Consider the following 14,384-nt stretch of genomic DNA (forward strand, 5'->3'; position numbering starts at 1 on the left):
ATAGATAGTACCTTTCCTACCATTCTGGACTTGACATCTAGTTAACAATGCAGGCAAAGAGGAGAAAGGCCTGGTGAGCAATTGAAATAAATACAAGCCAAAATGCCGTGAAACTCCAAGGAGAATAAAGCGAGCTGTTCCCTTCCACCATTTAATGAGTAGATAAGGAAAGGCTTTCTGGAGGAGATGTCATTAGAGCCAGGTAGACAAGACAGTATTTTTGGAGGAAGAATGTGTTGCCACCCTTCAAAGCCAGGCAGGTTCATTGTATTCATGCAGATGGAAAAATATTCACAGAGTGGTTGGGATGTCTGGCATGCCTTTATTCACGGGTGGGCGAGCCACGCATGCTGCAAGCTGCGTGTCCGTCTGCATGTCTCATGTCATGGCCCTTGCTCCCCAGCGTGTCATCCATCATGACACCTGTCCCCTTGTGTGTCTCTCATCATCACCACCTGCAGGGAGTTCCTACCTAAGTACTAGAGGGAACAAAGCTGGCAAGGTGCCAGAACATTATATAACATAACATAATTCTGCACATGCAAGCTCACTTCATGTTATGGGAACAGTTTATAAGACCTAGTCTCAAGGCTGTAAGAACACTAGTTATCAGGCCCCTCCAAGGCTATGGGAACACTTTCCCTTAGTTACCCAGACACCTGGGTGAGGAAGCCAGACTGCTTCTACTTACCCTACAAAGCAACAATATCAACAGCACAACACCAGGAAAATGCAGGTGTGCCGAACAGCAGAGTCCAGTTGGATTAGCAAACAATTTATTTACAAGGGGAGAAATCAGGGCAAACTATTGAAGTGCCTTACTGGAAATTTTCACATTTAACTTGGTATTTATTATATTCAAGTTTTTGAGTAGAAAAAGTATTTGGTTAAAAGTATACTTTTGAAATAACCTCTGTGAAAAAGAGAAAATTTCTCTTCTGCTTGGAATTTCCAGAGATTTGTCAGGGGCATTTAAGGTAGTCTGTTTAATTTAATTTAATTTTCTAGGAACAGAGAGGAAAGACAGTGAAGGAATAATCTTTATTTAGCTGCCACAGTTTAGTTCTCTTTTCCTTACTTTGCATCTGCAGTAGGGCACCTAATTGTAAATAGTATCCTGGTCTCCCAAATGATCAAACAAGCCAAACAGTCTCTGGCCCGTTTGAAGTATGCCTCTTGGTTGATGTAAAACAGCTGATCTGCAGTTGTTTCTTTTGCTCACAGACTTTTTTGAAATAAGCAAATCTACCCATATAGATAGCTGTTTTTGGACTTGCTCAAAGTCCCTTATCTAAAGTCCTTGTGAAAAAGCCAAACTCGGCTGGTTGTGCTCTTAAGACAGTGTCTTACAGCCAGCTCTTCTGGGGTATATCATCCCTATCTTCTCCCTCCCATCCCCATAGTCACCTCCTGGTCTTTGGCTCCCTGAGGGACAGAAGCACAAGGTGGCTTTGTAACCAGGCAGTGTGTGGCTCCTAAGGGAAGAGGCAATTTGAATGGAGCTGGTAGGAATCACCCACCTTTCACCCTTTGCTCTCCTGGATGTCTGACATAGCTGATTTTTGTCCCCACAAAATGGCAAATTCATGATCCTTCATGTTCTGTAAGGGTCAGTTGGAAGTGCTTTGGTGGCTGTAGAGTCCAGCCCTGTAGCTTCCTACCAATCTACCTTGTGGGTTTCTCTTCTCCTGTGAATAAACACTTTCTATGAATTTTTCTTTACCTAATATTTTTAAGTGGCTTATATTTAAAACTGGAGGGAAAACTCTTATCAGAGTTCTTGGTCAGCCTATTTTGGTAGTTGTCACTCTTTACTGTGATTTCATCTTACTACATTTCATTCCCTAAATGGGGTTGGGGTACCTGGCAGGATGTTCTTAGTAGATTCATGCATTTTATAAAATTGTTTATTTTTTAATAGGTAATATGTATATATGGTATAAGATTTAAAGGGTCCAAAATGTGTACAATGACAACCAAGTTTTAGGTCACTCTCACTACTGTCCTTCACCAGACTGGTTGCCTCAGTGGAGCCAGCTTTCCTACTACTTATGTCTTTGTCCTTCCACAGAGGTTTTGTGTGTTCACAAGAGTATTCGTGTGTGTGTGTCTATTTACATATCATAAAGTTGACCTGTTTTAAGTGTATAATTCAAAGGTTTTTAGTAAATTTATGGACTTGCACAACAATCTAGTTTCACCACAATGTAGTTTCAGAACATTTCCATTACCTTTCAAAAGATCTCCATTTCTCTGGCCCTTTGCTATCAGTCCCAGCTCCTGTCCCTAACCCCAGGCACCTATTTTCTGTCTGTACAGATTTGACTTTTTGGATATTTCATATCAATAGGATCATATGCTATGTATTCTTTTGCATCTGGCTCCTTTCATTTAACAAAATGTTTTTGAGGTTCATCTATGTTGTAACATGTCTCATCATTTCATTTCTTTTTGTTGATGAATAATAGTTCCTTGTGTCAATGTAAGAAACATTCAGACCCATACAGAATTATTGTGAGTTTATTTAAGCCAAACTGATGACAATTGCTGGGAAGCAAAACTTCAACAGACTGAGAAAATGCTCTGTAAAATGGCAGTTTAACATTTCATTTCATACATTATAATCAAAAGAGGAGGTGTAAGGGGGTTATAAGAAATCCACTGGTGATAGATTAAGGAGGTGGAAGAAAGCAAAGCGGGGGATCTGGAATTGGATAAAAAGTGAAATGATACTTACTTTTACGTAAGTGGGAATCGGATAGTTAATAGTCGACAATTAACATGATAATGATAATGAGGGGATTTGTGGTCTCCCCCTGATGCAGTACCTGGGCTTTGAGGGATCTGGAGAAAGGAAATATGACATTCCAAAGGTGTGTTATCATAGATGCAAAAAGACGACAGACAGACTCAGGTAAGGTAAAGATTGACCTTTGTTAGGAAAAAATACTAGCCTAGGACATGACAACCTGCTATGACCTGCTTTTAGTTAGAAAGTTTTAATTTCAGACCATCCTATCTGGTTACTTTAGGACTCTGAGTTTATAAGGCCATGCCGGCCTCCCCTGAGCTTGTCAGATTTTGCATGTTGCCTCTTTTCTGCCACACTTGTATGGACATGACACATTTTGTTTATCCATTCACCAATTGATGAACATTTGGGTTATTTCCACTTGCTGGTAATTTTTAGCTGTGAACATCTGCATCCATACAAGTCTTTGTGGACATTAGTTTTCATCCATCTTAATGTGATAACTAGGAGTGAAATTGCTGAGTCACTAGGAAAACCCAGCATCTGGGATGTGTGCTAAATTTATGATTACATTTTTAAAAAAAGATTTTTATTTAATTTTTTTAACAAGGAGGGAAGGAGGGAGAAAGATAGGGAGAGATACACTGATGTGAGAAACACCGATTAGTTGCCTCTCATATGTCCTCTGATGAGGGATTGAACCTGCAACCCAGGCATGTGCTCTGACTGGGAATCAAACTGGTGACCTTTGCTTTGTGAGAGGATGCCCAACCAACTGAGCCACTCTGGTCAGGGCTTTGATTTAATTTTTAAAAAACTACCGCAAAAGTGTGTGTACCATTTTATATTACCACCAGCCACCAGCGTGTATGAGAATTCCAGTTTTTTCACATTCCCCATAATAGTGTTAGTGTTCATTCAATGGGTGTGAAATATTTTCTCATTGTGGATGTAATTTGCATTTCCTAATGACTAAGGAATGATGTTCTACATTTTTTATGTGCTTATTAACCATTTGTTTATCTTTGGAGATTTGAATTTTCTTTTTATTATTAATTTTAAAATGTGTGCTAATAGTTAACTTACAGTGCCTTTGACCACCTCTACTCCTTCCCCTGCCAATTTTTAGTTCTGTTATTGGTCAGGAGTTACAATATTCTGCAGCTATTATCATTATTTTAGTCTTCCTTGTTATAGTATTCCGCAGCTATTATAATATTTTAGTCTTTCTCTTACAGTATAAATGGAAGTTTACTAATAATCATTTTCCATTGTTCCACCACATACTTTTGCTTCTTGTTTTGCTGCATTTTATCCTTTAGGAGAGCTAGGATAATATTTTTCTGAGCTTTTGACTACTTAACATATTTGGCTATTATATTTGAATGAAAATTCAGCTGGACTTGAAGTTTTGATTCCTGTCTTATTTCTTTGAGGACATTTAAGCATTGAATGTTGCTGTGAATAAGTCTGAACTTTTGTTCCCTCATATGTGTTTGAACATTTTGTCTCAGTGCCCAAATAATTTCTTTTTAATTTTTGAGGATCAGTGATGACACAGGAAATATCTTGGTATTCATCATTTCATGTTAATTATTTCTGGGATATGGTATGTTCATTTATTATGGAAAATCATCTTTTATTTCTGAAATGTTATCCAGAATTATACCTTAAATTATTTTCTTATTCATTTATTTTTTTTTCCTTTAGGGATACCAATTGTGGATGTGTTGGATCTCTTATTTTTCTATGTCTTTCCATATTTATCATTTTTCCATTAGTTTTAATATATTTTCGTTTAATTATATTTTATTGATTAGGCCAAAAATTAGTTGTGCTGATATTTCCCTCTTAGCCCCTCCCCACCCAGTGCCCCCTGCTCCCTCAGGCAATCCCCCCACCATTGTTCATGTGCATAGTCATTCGTATAAGTTCTTCGGTTACTCTATTTCCTATACTGTACTTTACATCTCCATGGCTATTCTGTAACTACCTGTTTGTACTTCTTAATCCCCTCACCTCTTCACCCTTTCTATCCACTCCCTCCCATGTGGCATTATTGCGGTAACTAACTTCTTATCTCTTGCTTTTAAGAGTCTGTCTTTATCTTTAACCTTTATCTTTAACCCTTTAATAATGATGTGTCTTGGAGTGGGCCTTTTTGCATCCATCATAATTGGGACTCTCTCTGCCTCCTGGACTTGCATGTCTATTTCCTTCACCAAATTAGGGAAGTTTCCATTCACTGTTTTTTTCTGATCTCCAGTTTCTTGCTCTTTCTCTTCTCCTTCTGGCACCCTGTATGAGATGAATATTGGACCTCTTAAAGTTGTCTGAGAGGCTGTTTATACTATCTTCATTTTTTTGATTCTTTTGTCTTCTTGTTGTTCTGCATGGTCATTTTTTGCTTCCTTCTGTTCCAAGTCATTGATTTGATTATCATCTTCATCCAGTCTACTATTTTTTCCCTGTAAATTGTTCTTTATTTCAATTAATGTTCCCTTGATTTCTTTTTATAATTTCGTAAAAGATTTTATTATTTATTTATTTATTTTTAGAGATAGGGGAAGGGAGGGAGAAAAAAAGGGAGGGGAACATCAGTGCGTGGTTGCCTCTTGCATGTCCCCCACTGGGGATCTGGCCTGTAACCAAGGCTTGTGTTCTGACTGGGAATCAAACCAGTGACCCTTTGGTTCGCAGGCTGGCACTCAATCCACTGAGCCACACCTGCCAGGGGCTAGTGTATCCTTCATTTCTGACTGGGGTATTTTTTATGCTACTGAGGTCCTCACTAATTTCCTTGAGCATCCTTATAACCAGTATTTTGAACTCTGCATCTGGTAGATGGCTTATCTCTACTTTGTTTAGTTCTTTTTCTGGAGTTTTGATCTATTCTTTCATTTGAGTCTCTTTGTCTCCTTATTTTGGCAGCCTCCCTGTGTTTGTTTCCATGTGTTAGGTAGAGCTGCTTTAACTCCATGTCTTGATAGTGTAGCCTAATGTAGTAGGTGTCCTGTAGTGTCCATTGGCACAGCATCCCCTATCACCCAAGCTGGGTACTCACGGTGCACCCTTCATGTGGCCTGAGCACACCCTCCTCTTGTAGTTGAGCCTTAGTTGCTGTTGGTGGGTCAATAGGAGGGATTTACCCTGGCTAGTGAGGTACAAGGGCTGTCTGTGACCACTGACCACCAACCTCCACCCTCTGTGGAGGATCAGCTGTACAGGGACAGGGTGGTGGTGCTCCTACATGGCTTGTAGCTGTCCACTGGGTACAGTGGCCCTGGGGTTTCCTGGATGGTGCAGGCCAAGGTTAGCCCACACCTTTGTTTTGCCAGTGCACCCTGCCTGAGCTGTAAAGTAGTCTTGAGATGGCTGCTGCTTGTGCTGGGCATGGAGATTCCCTGGGAGAGCCAAACTGAGACTCTAATTTGGCTGCCTCTAAGGCTCACTGAAGCCAGCTGTTGCTTGTTTGACAGGATTTAGGAGATAAGACCAACCATTCTTATGGAAAAGATGTTTGGGTGGGCCGGTAAATTGTGGGGGCTAGAGCCTCTGTGGATCTTCAAGGTGGGTCACACAGTGTTAGCCAGGTTGATGGAGTCTCAGAGATGGCATCAGCCTACTGGCTTTGAGCTCAGCAAAGGGATAACGGTCTCTGCTCACCTTGATGCCACACTTCAGTCTCTCCCTATATACCACTGGTGCCCTTCAAACTGCCACCCTGGTGCTGGAGCTCAGACAGAGAGAGTCTGAGAAGGTGAGTCTGTGTATGGGTTCCCCAAGAGGAACTGCTTAGGGCTCCAGCAACCTCCTCTACCAACTCAATCCCTGCTGGTTTTCACACCCACAAGTTGTGGAGATTTATCTTCCTGACACTGGAATCTTGGGCTGGGGGGCCTGGTGTGGGTCTGGGATTCCTTGCTCCCAATATATCCCTCCCAAATTTTTATCCACGTGGGTGTGGGGCCAGTCGATTCTGTGCCTGCACCCCTCCTACCAGTCTGGATGGATATAGTCACTTCAGTGTCGTAGTTGTCAGATTCCCATTCAACTCGATTTCTGACATTCCTTAGTGATAGTTGTTTCATATTTTAGTTGTAATTTTGATGTGGTTGTGTAAAGAGGCAAGCCATGTCTGCCTATATCACCATGTTGACCAAAAGCCTTGTTTTAGTATTTTTCAGTATTTCCCCTGAAAACCCTCATAGTTTCACCAGTGCATATTTTTTAACCACTTTCATTTTGATGATTACCTTAAGCTGATTGGGTTGCTATAATGAAGCATCATAAACAAGAGGAATTAAAAACAACAGAAATTTATTTCTCGTAGTTCTGGAGGATGGGCAATTTAAGATCAATGGCTAGTGGCTTCAGTGTCTTGTGAGGTCTCTTTTCCTGTTCATAGATGGCTGGCTGTCTTTTCATTTTGTCTTCACATGGTGGAAGCGACAAGAGAAGTCTTTGGGGACTCTTTTAAAAAAAATTTATTTATTTTTAGAGAGAGGGGAAGAGAGGGAGAAAGAGAGAGTGAGAAACATCAATGTGAGAGAAAAACATGGATTGATTGCCTCTCGCATGGGACCCTACTGGGGGCTGAATCTGCAACTTAGCCATGTACCCAAACTGGGAACTGTAGCACTGTTACTTTACAGGATGACTTATGCCCAGCCAATTGAGCCACACTGGTCAGGGCTCGGGCCTGTTTTTATAAGGACACTAATCCCATTCATAAGGGCTCCTGTTTCACCATCTAATCACCTTCCCAAGGCTCTATCTCTTAATACCATCACATTGGGGATTCAGTTTCAAAATACACATTTGGGGATGAGGCACAAACATGCAGTTTATAGCAGATATTTTTACTCATTCTTCCCTTTTTTCCTCTCTCAGGTCTGCCCTCCTACTTTATTTCCTTCTCATGTTTTTCCATAACTTCCCTGAAATCTTTTAAATTTCCTTATGTTTTTGTTTATAGAATTGGTTATTTTATTGCTTTGTTAATATATGACAGTACATTTGTACAAAATTTTGATCTGCTGCATGTAACATTTCTTTTGTGGGTGTTGTTCACCTGTCATTCATTTTCATTTTTCTTTCTCTTCTAGCACATCTTTGTAAACATCACTTTTTGTTACCAGTCAAGTTTTTATGAAGTTGCTGTTTGCAGGAGCTTCCTGTGAGCCAGTAGACAGGGCCATTTCCTATGCTAGTAGAAATTCTTGTGACCTGAGGGGGGAGTGTGTGTCTACGTGTGTGTATGTACAGGTAATATTTTCAACCTTTATTTTTCTCTTGGTTGCTGAGACTGGTATTATTTCCCATGCTGTCTTTCTCTTTTTTCACCTTGCCTTAGAAAATAGATTGCTTCTTGCAAATATGGCTTGGCTGTGTAGTTTAGTTTCTCATTCAAGTCCAACTTGAGTGCTTCTGGAGATTTCCCACCACAATGCATCCAGTGAAGCTCTTAATGCTAATCTGTGTATCTGTTCCCCTTATTCCCAGAAAGCTATTGCTGGGTTTGTTGCTAAGAATATTCTACTTATTGGGGAGTGTGGCTCTGCAGGCATGGACAGCCTCTTATAGCATTTTCCTCTTCTCTGTCTGACTTCCAGTGCAGTTTGGGCACCTCTTCGTCACATTTTGTGGTTCTGGATTGCAAATGTCTTTGTCTAGATTCCTCAGTGATAGAATTGCATTTGTGTGTGTGCTTTTGGGTGACTTTTAGAGGAAGTCTTTAAGCCAGGACACTATGACAAGACAGCTCTAGTTTTTTATCTTTTCTCTGCCAGTGAAAAATATTATTACTTTTGTTGTAGCTACTATTTCCTTTTAACTAACTTTTCACATAGATCTAAAGAATAAAGTAGTTTCACAAATAGTTTTTTTATTTTTGGTCTGGAGTGATCATGTTAGTACAATGTATCACAAGAAAAATACTAATTTCCTTTTCTCTGACTCTTGCTTAAGGCAATCAGAAGTCAGAGGAAGTTATGGAGGTAAAAATCAGAATAGAGCATGGCTTGATATTTATAAGCAGGAAGGTTTTAGGTTTGTTAGACTTCTGGTTATCAACTCAGTAGTTTTGATATCAAGCATCCATTATGGTTACTCACTTATGACTTTGCCAGTGTTCCTCAGATATTTCCTTGACATTCTTGGAATGCTCAATTGAGATCTCTTGGCTGGATTTATATTTGAATTAAACAATACTTTCCATGTACAGCAGCAGTCTGCATACAAGTATGAAAGCAAAAGAAAGTGTGATATACTTTGTTTAAACATTAATATCCAGAAGTAGAAATAATATAGGCATGAATGAAGTCATTCAAAGACTAAAGAAAAAGTAAGTTAAAGTAGCAAGTATCTATGAATCACCAAATCAATTTAATTTTGAAGGTGCTAAAAATAACAATATTCATCTGGAGACCTTAGACCAGAGGGAGAGACAGGATTTAGTTTAGGGGATTAGGGGCCTTGCTCTTTGGGTAGAACAAGTAGAAAATACATTTGTGGGGAGGGGCCCTAACACCTTTGAGATGGGGTGACATGGGAGAATAGGCCCTTCCATCAGCTCCCTGGATGGGTGTCAGAGCCACAGCCAGACCATGTTTCCCTGACTCAGAGCAGTGGTAAGCAAAGTGTCCAGGTCCAGCATCAGTGTTCAAGGGCAGGACCCATTCATTCTGATGGTATGCAGGGCAGAGAAGGCAGGTTCAGAGGTGGGATGCTTGGAGAGGAAAGGAGAGGTGAACACCAAAGTAGGGAAGAGAGCAAAGAAGACAACTGGGAATGGGGGGAGGGAGGCATCTGGACTGACATCATAGTTTTCTCTGGAAGTTGCATCTATTGGGTTTGCCAAAAAGTCTGTTTATTTTTTTATGTAAAATAAAAGACTTTTTATTTTCATCAATGATGTTTTCAATTTGAATTATTTTGAGTATGTCGGCTATCTCCCATGTAGTATATATAACACTGATTGCTCTCTCAATTAATGTCTTGATTTGATCACTATCAACTTCAACTGGTCTACCAACCATGGAGCATCATCCAATGAGAAATCTCCAGCACAAAACTTCACAAACCACTTTCGACATGTCCAGTCACAGCACCTACTCCATACACATCACAAATCTTTTTTTTTTGCATTTCAGTTGCGTTTTTACCTTTCTTGAAATAATAAAGCATAATATGCCAAAAATGTTGCATATTTTCTCCTATCTTCAATATTAAAATGGCTACACAAAAATTCACCAATTTTGATTTTTTTAAATGCATGCTGATATGACAGTTGTCACAATACATTCTAACAAAATTGTTTCAAGTGAAGTTAAAGGCAACTAAGGACTATTAGAGCCAGCTTATGGAAAAAAACAAAAACAAACTTTTTAGCCAACCCAATATTCTTAACCATGAGACAATGAATAGAAAACATATAGGGAAGTGATTTCTGGGGCTCCAGCTGGTTTGTGAAGATTATTTTAAACACAACTGATTTTATAATTAACTAAATGTTTAACATCTAGATTTGATTCATTGACTAAATATTAATGATCTCTTTTTTACTTGGTGTAAGGCACTATGCTAAGCTTTATAGATGAACAAGGTCTATTCCTGTCTCTTAAGACTAATGGAGGAATTAAGCAAAGCACAGATCACACAACCAAACTGACTAGAATTAGGTTCTTTAAAAAACCTTAATTGGGGCAGAAATTAGAAAGGTGCTTATATAGCAGGCCTGTGAAATTACAAATGGGTATTCAAAAAAGATAGAGCAATTCTCAGAAAGGCTGATCCTTTACTAGATATGTCTTGTTATAGTACAATCATTTAAAATCCAATTTTAAAGGATTGCATAAGAATGAACAATAATCTCTTATAGGCTAGTGTAGAAAGTTGGTGGGGAAAGTATTGGGACTTATAAGTAAATACTGTTTCCTATGTGGTGATCAGACCCTTTTCCTGCCCTATCAAAGGACATGTCTTTTTACTATAGGGTGGTTTGAGGTGACTCTATTGCTTTTGATATGCTACTTCATAGATAGCCCTCTGTGTCATGGTAAGGTCAGAGGTTTTGCTGAGAGGAAGGAAATGTTTTCCATATGGAATTTTTGGGGGGAACGTCTGGAATCTGACTCTTAAGGAAAAGGATGAACATGAGTTAGGCAAGAAGAACCTACAAAATAAGATTTCGAACTGGATAGTTTTTCCTGAAGAAAAGAGCTGAAGGGGGACTCACTTTCAAATGTGCAGGTAATACACAGCCCTCTTAGTTCTGTCCCTCAGACCACAGGTGACCCCTTGATGCCCCTTCCATGGCTTTCTTTGTCACTAAGTGTCCCTGTGTCATTCTTCCCATGCCTCTTTCCCATCTTCTCCATTGCCTTGTATGAGTTTGCTAGGGCTGCCACAACAGAGTGGCACAGACAAGTACTTTGTCTTAAGAGAAATTTAGTTTCTCACAGTTCTGGAGGCTAGAAGTCTCAGATCAATTGTCAGCAAAGTTGGTTTCTCCTGAGGCCTTTCTCCTTGGCTTGCACATGGTTGCCTTCTTGCTGGGTCCTTACATTGTCTTTCCTCTGTGTTCTCATATCCCTGGTGTCTCTCTGTACAAAATTCCTTTTCTTAAAAGGACAATATATTGGATTACGACCCATCTTAATGGCCTTATTTTAACTTAATCACAGCTTTTAATTTCCGCAAATATAGTCACATTCTGATATTACTGGGGGTTAGGGCTTCAGCATAATTTGGGGGTTCAGCAAATAACAGACTTCATGACTGGGCATGTTTGTTATTTTTACTCTGGTTCTGTGTCCCTGACTTTCCTTCACTTTCATCTTGGCTTTCACTTATACCTTGAGATGGATTCTGAACCTATAGTTCACATCCAGCTCCACCTTCCTGGCAGCTTACTGTGTGTCCTTTTATAACCCTGAAAAGTAGTTCCAATCAAACGCACACCTCCCCCTCCTACTTCCTCTTCTCTGCCCTCATTTAAAATTTTCTGATCATTATTATACTTTTTTCTCCTGTCAGCAGCTAACCAATTACTACATCAGGTTAATTTTTTTCACAGAAGTGGGTTTTATACAGTCACCTTTTCATTTTCTTCGCTGCTGTCCAGGTTATCCCCTGAAGCACAAATTGTTGCAATAGCTTTGTAACTAAATGCTCCCAACTCTTGCCATCCCATCTCTCTTTTTGCACTCCCTATTATATATTATTTTTCAGATTCATTTTTCAAAAGTCCTATTTTGTCTCATATTCTTACCCCAGTGGCTCTCTACCACTGACAATGTAAAGACCATATTTCTCAATGGGCATTTGAGGTTCTTTATCATCTGATTCTAAATTATTTTCTAAATGTATTTTTAACTCTGTCATTAATTCTCACTCTTCTTCCTTTATGGCATCTAATATCTGTCCCATAGCTTTGTTGGTGCTGTTGGCATTCTGGCATGCCTTCCCCTTGTATATTCCTCTCTTCTTTCAAGTATCACCTGGCATCTGAGACTAAATTGAATTGAATCCCTACCTTCTCCATGATGGAAGCCCCCTGCCAAAAACAAAAACAAAACCCACTTCATCTCACATTGAAATCTCATTTCTTTGTGCTCTTGTCACATTTATGATATTGGCCATAGTGTAAATGTTCTGGCTGATTGATCTAGTCATCAAGCAGCCATTAATGAATTCTACTCTGTGCTGGGCGTTGTGCCTAGGTAGATGCTGAAGTCCTAAGAACATTCAAAATTTGGTTTCTGCTTTAGGGTTATCATGATGTCCTGGCAAATATAGATAGAACTTACCACTGTGCTGAGGCTTGCCAGGGTAATGAGCAAGAGTGACAGCAACACCTGAGCTCTGCTCTGCTGTCAGGGATGAGACATTTTAACTGAAGCTAAGGTAGAAGCTTCAGGTGGAGAATGAGTACAAAGCATTTATACAGAGAGAGCTACACATGCAAAGACCTGGAGAAAGAGGGAATAACAGAGTGGGAAGTAGGTTTATGGAATGAAAGAAGAGTAGACAATTTGGAAAGATTATTGTGTTTTGTTTTGGGGAAAATAATTTTTTAAAAGATTTTATTTATTTATTTTTAGATTGAGGGGAAGGGAGAGAGAAAGAGAGAAAAATTGATATGAGAGAGGAATAATGATCCATTTCCTCTTGTATGTGTTGACCAGGGACTTAGCCCACGACCCAGGCATGTGTCCTGACTGGCAATCGAAAGGGCAACCTTTCACATTTCAGGATAACATCCAACCAACTGAGCCACACTAGTTGGTGCAGAAAAATAACTCTTGATACAATGATATGTACTTGGGAAAGGATTACAACTTTGGATGGTAGCAAAGAAATTAATTAGGTAGTTGCCATGGAAACAAGCAGAAGAAATCAAAAGATCCTACGTTATTTAACCTGTGTTTATGTGAGTGTACATTTAGTTTCCTCAACCAGATTATAAACTCAGGAGCCACCATGTATGTTATCTATTATCTTTATAATATATTATTTAGTATGTTACTGTGTCCATAAGAAGTAATTAATGGATGCTAATGATATGGCTTAGGGACCATTAATCATCTTCCCACCAGACTCAAAATGTGTAAAAAGTAGTACCTGGCTCATTGTAGAGACTGAATATTTTGAATACAACTGACTCTATGGTATGAATAATGAAGAGATGACTGTAAAATGAGGAAAGAATAAAATATGTAAGAATATGCAAAAGAATAAAATATGCACCATTATTTGAAGGGGATGTTGTTGGTAAATGGACCAAAGTCTCACCCTGTGTGGTTCCTAAACAGACAATGGAGAGCCTGGTGTGATTTGGGGAAATTCCTAAAACGAAGGGCAGAAGATGATAAATGTTACTTAGGTGGTTTAAATAAATGAATCTTCTTCTGATTGATGTATTTCTCTTTGTTTCTGCTTCCTACAGATATTATATAATCCATTTTCATCATGGGAGAAATAGAGCAGAGGCCAACTCCAGGATCACGACTGGGGATCACAGAAAATTCGGGGATCAGTACCTTGGAACATGGACAGAAGCTGCCCCCACCACCTTCTGGAAAACTCATGTCCATCAAAATTCAGATGCTGGATGACACCCAGGAGGCATTTGAAGTTCCAGTAAGTTGGGGGTATATCTGTTAATTCTAATGTGTGGGCAGCCTTCTGCATGGGGAGGTTCATCTCATGCCTAAGTTTCAGTAACACAAGGTGTCAGGAAGAAGATCTGTGTATTTTGCACCACTCTACCCAGTTCCCCAACTTGCTCCTCTGACCTGTCTAGTTCTGAACTGTCTCAGCCTATATAGTGGTATCAGTGGGTACATCACTTGAATTTTCCTGACGTTCCATATATGAATATTCAGAGTCTGGCAGAAGTAAGGCCTGCTTGAGTGTGGTTGGTAGGGTAATAATAGTATAATCATTTATAGTTTTAATTTGAACATTTCACCTAAAATGTCATATGGTGTACTTGACTATGATATTGTTATGTTACAGAATTACATGCTTATGATTTTTGTAATAAAAACGGGCCATATTTTGTGCCAAACCCTGTATATGTGTATGTATGTGCATATATATTATATATATTTGTATTCGAGAGAAT

General features: G+C 39.3%; 1 protein-coding gene across 4 annotated transcripts in view; it reads left to right on the plus strand.

Annotated features, from left to right (window-relative positions):
- The window catches only part of FARP1 (FERM, ARH/RhoGEF and pleckstrin domain protein 1), a 380,744-nt gene that overhangs the window by 63,191 nt on the left and 303,169 nt on the right, over positions 1–14,384 (plus strand). For 3 of the 4 annotated variants that reach the window (XM_045821170.1, XM_045821167.1, XM_045821169.1), the window contains exon 2: positions 13,704–13,897. In XM_045821170.1, the coding sequence (XP_045677126.1) occupies positions 13,727–13,897 (171 nt within the window). In that variant the 5' untranslated portion in view covers positions 13,704–13,726. Of the gene's footprint in view, positions 1–10,879; positions 11,006–13,703; positions 13,898–14,384 lie in introns of those variants that run through there. The other variant, XM_045821168.1, reaches the window with a different exon arrangement.

Source organism: Phyllostomus hastatus, unplaced genomic scaffold (genome assembly GCF_019186645.2).
Source record: "Phyllostomus hastatus isolate PE091 unplaced genomic scaffold, TTU_PhHast_1.1 phas_scaffold_46, whole genome shotgun sequence".
NCBI classification, from domain to species: Eukaryota; Metazoa; Chordata; class Mammalia; order Chiroptera; family Phyllostomidae; genus Phyllostomus; species Phyllostomus hastatus.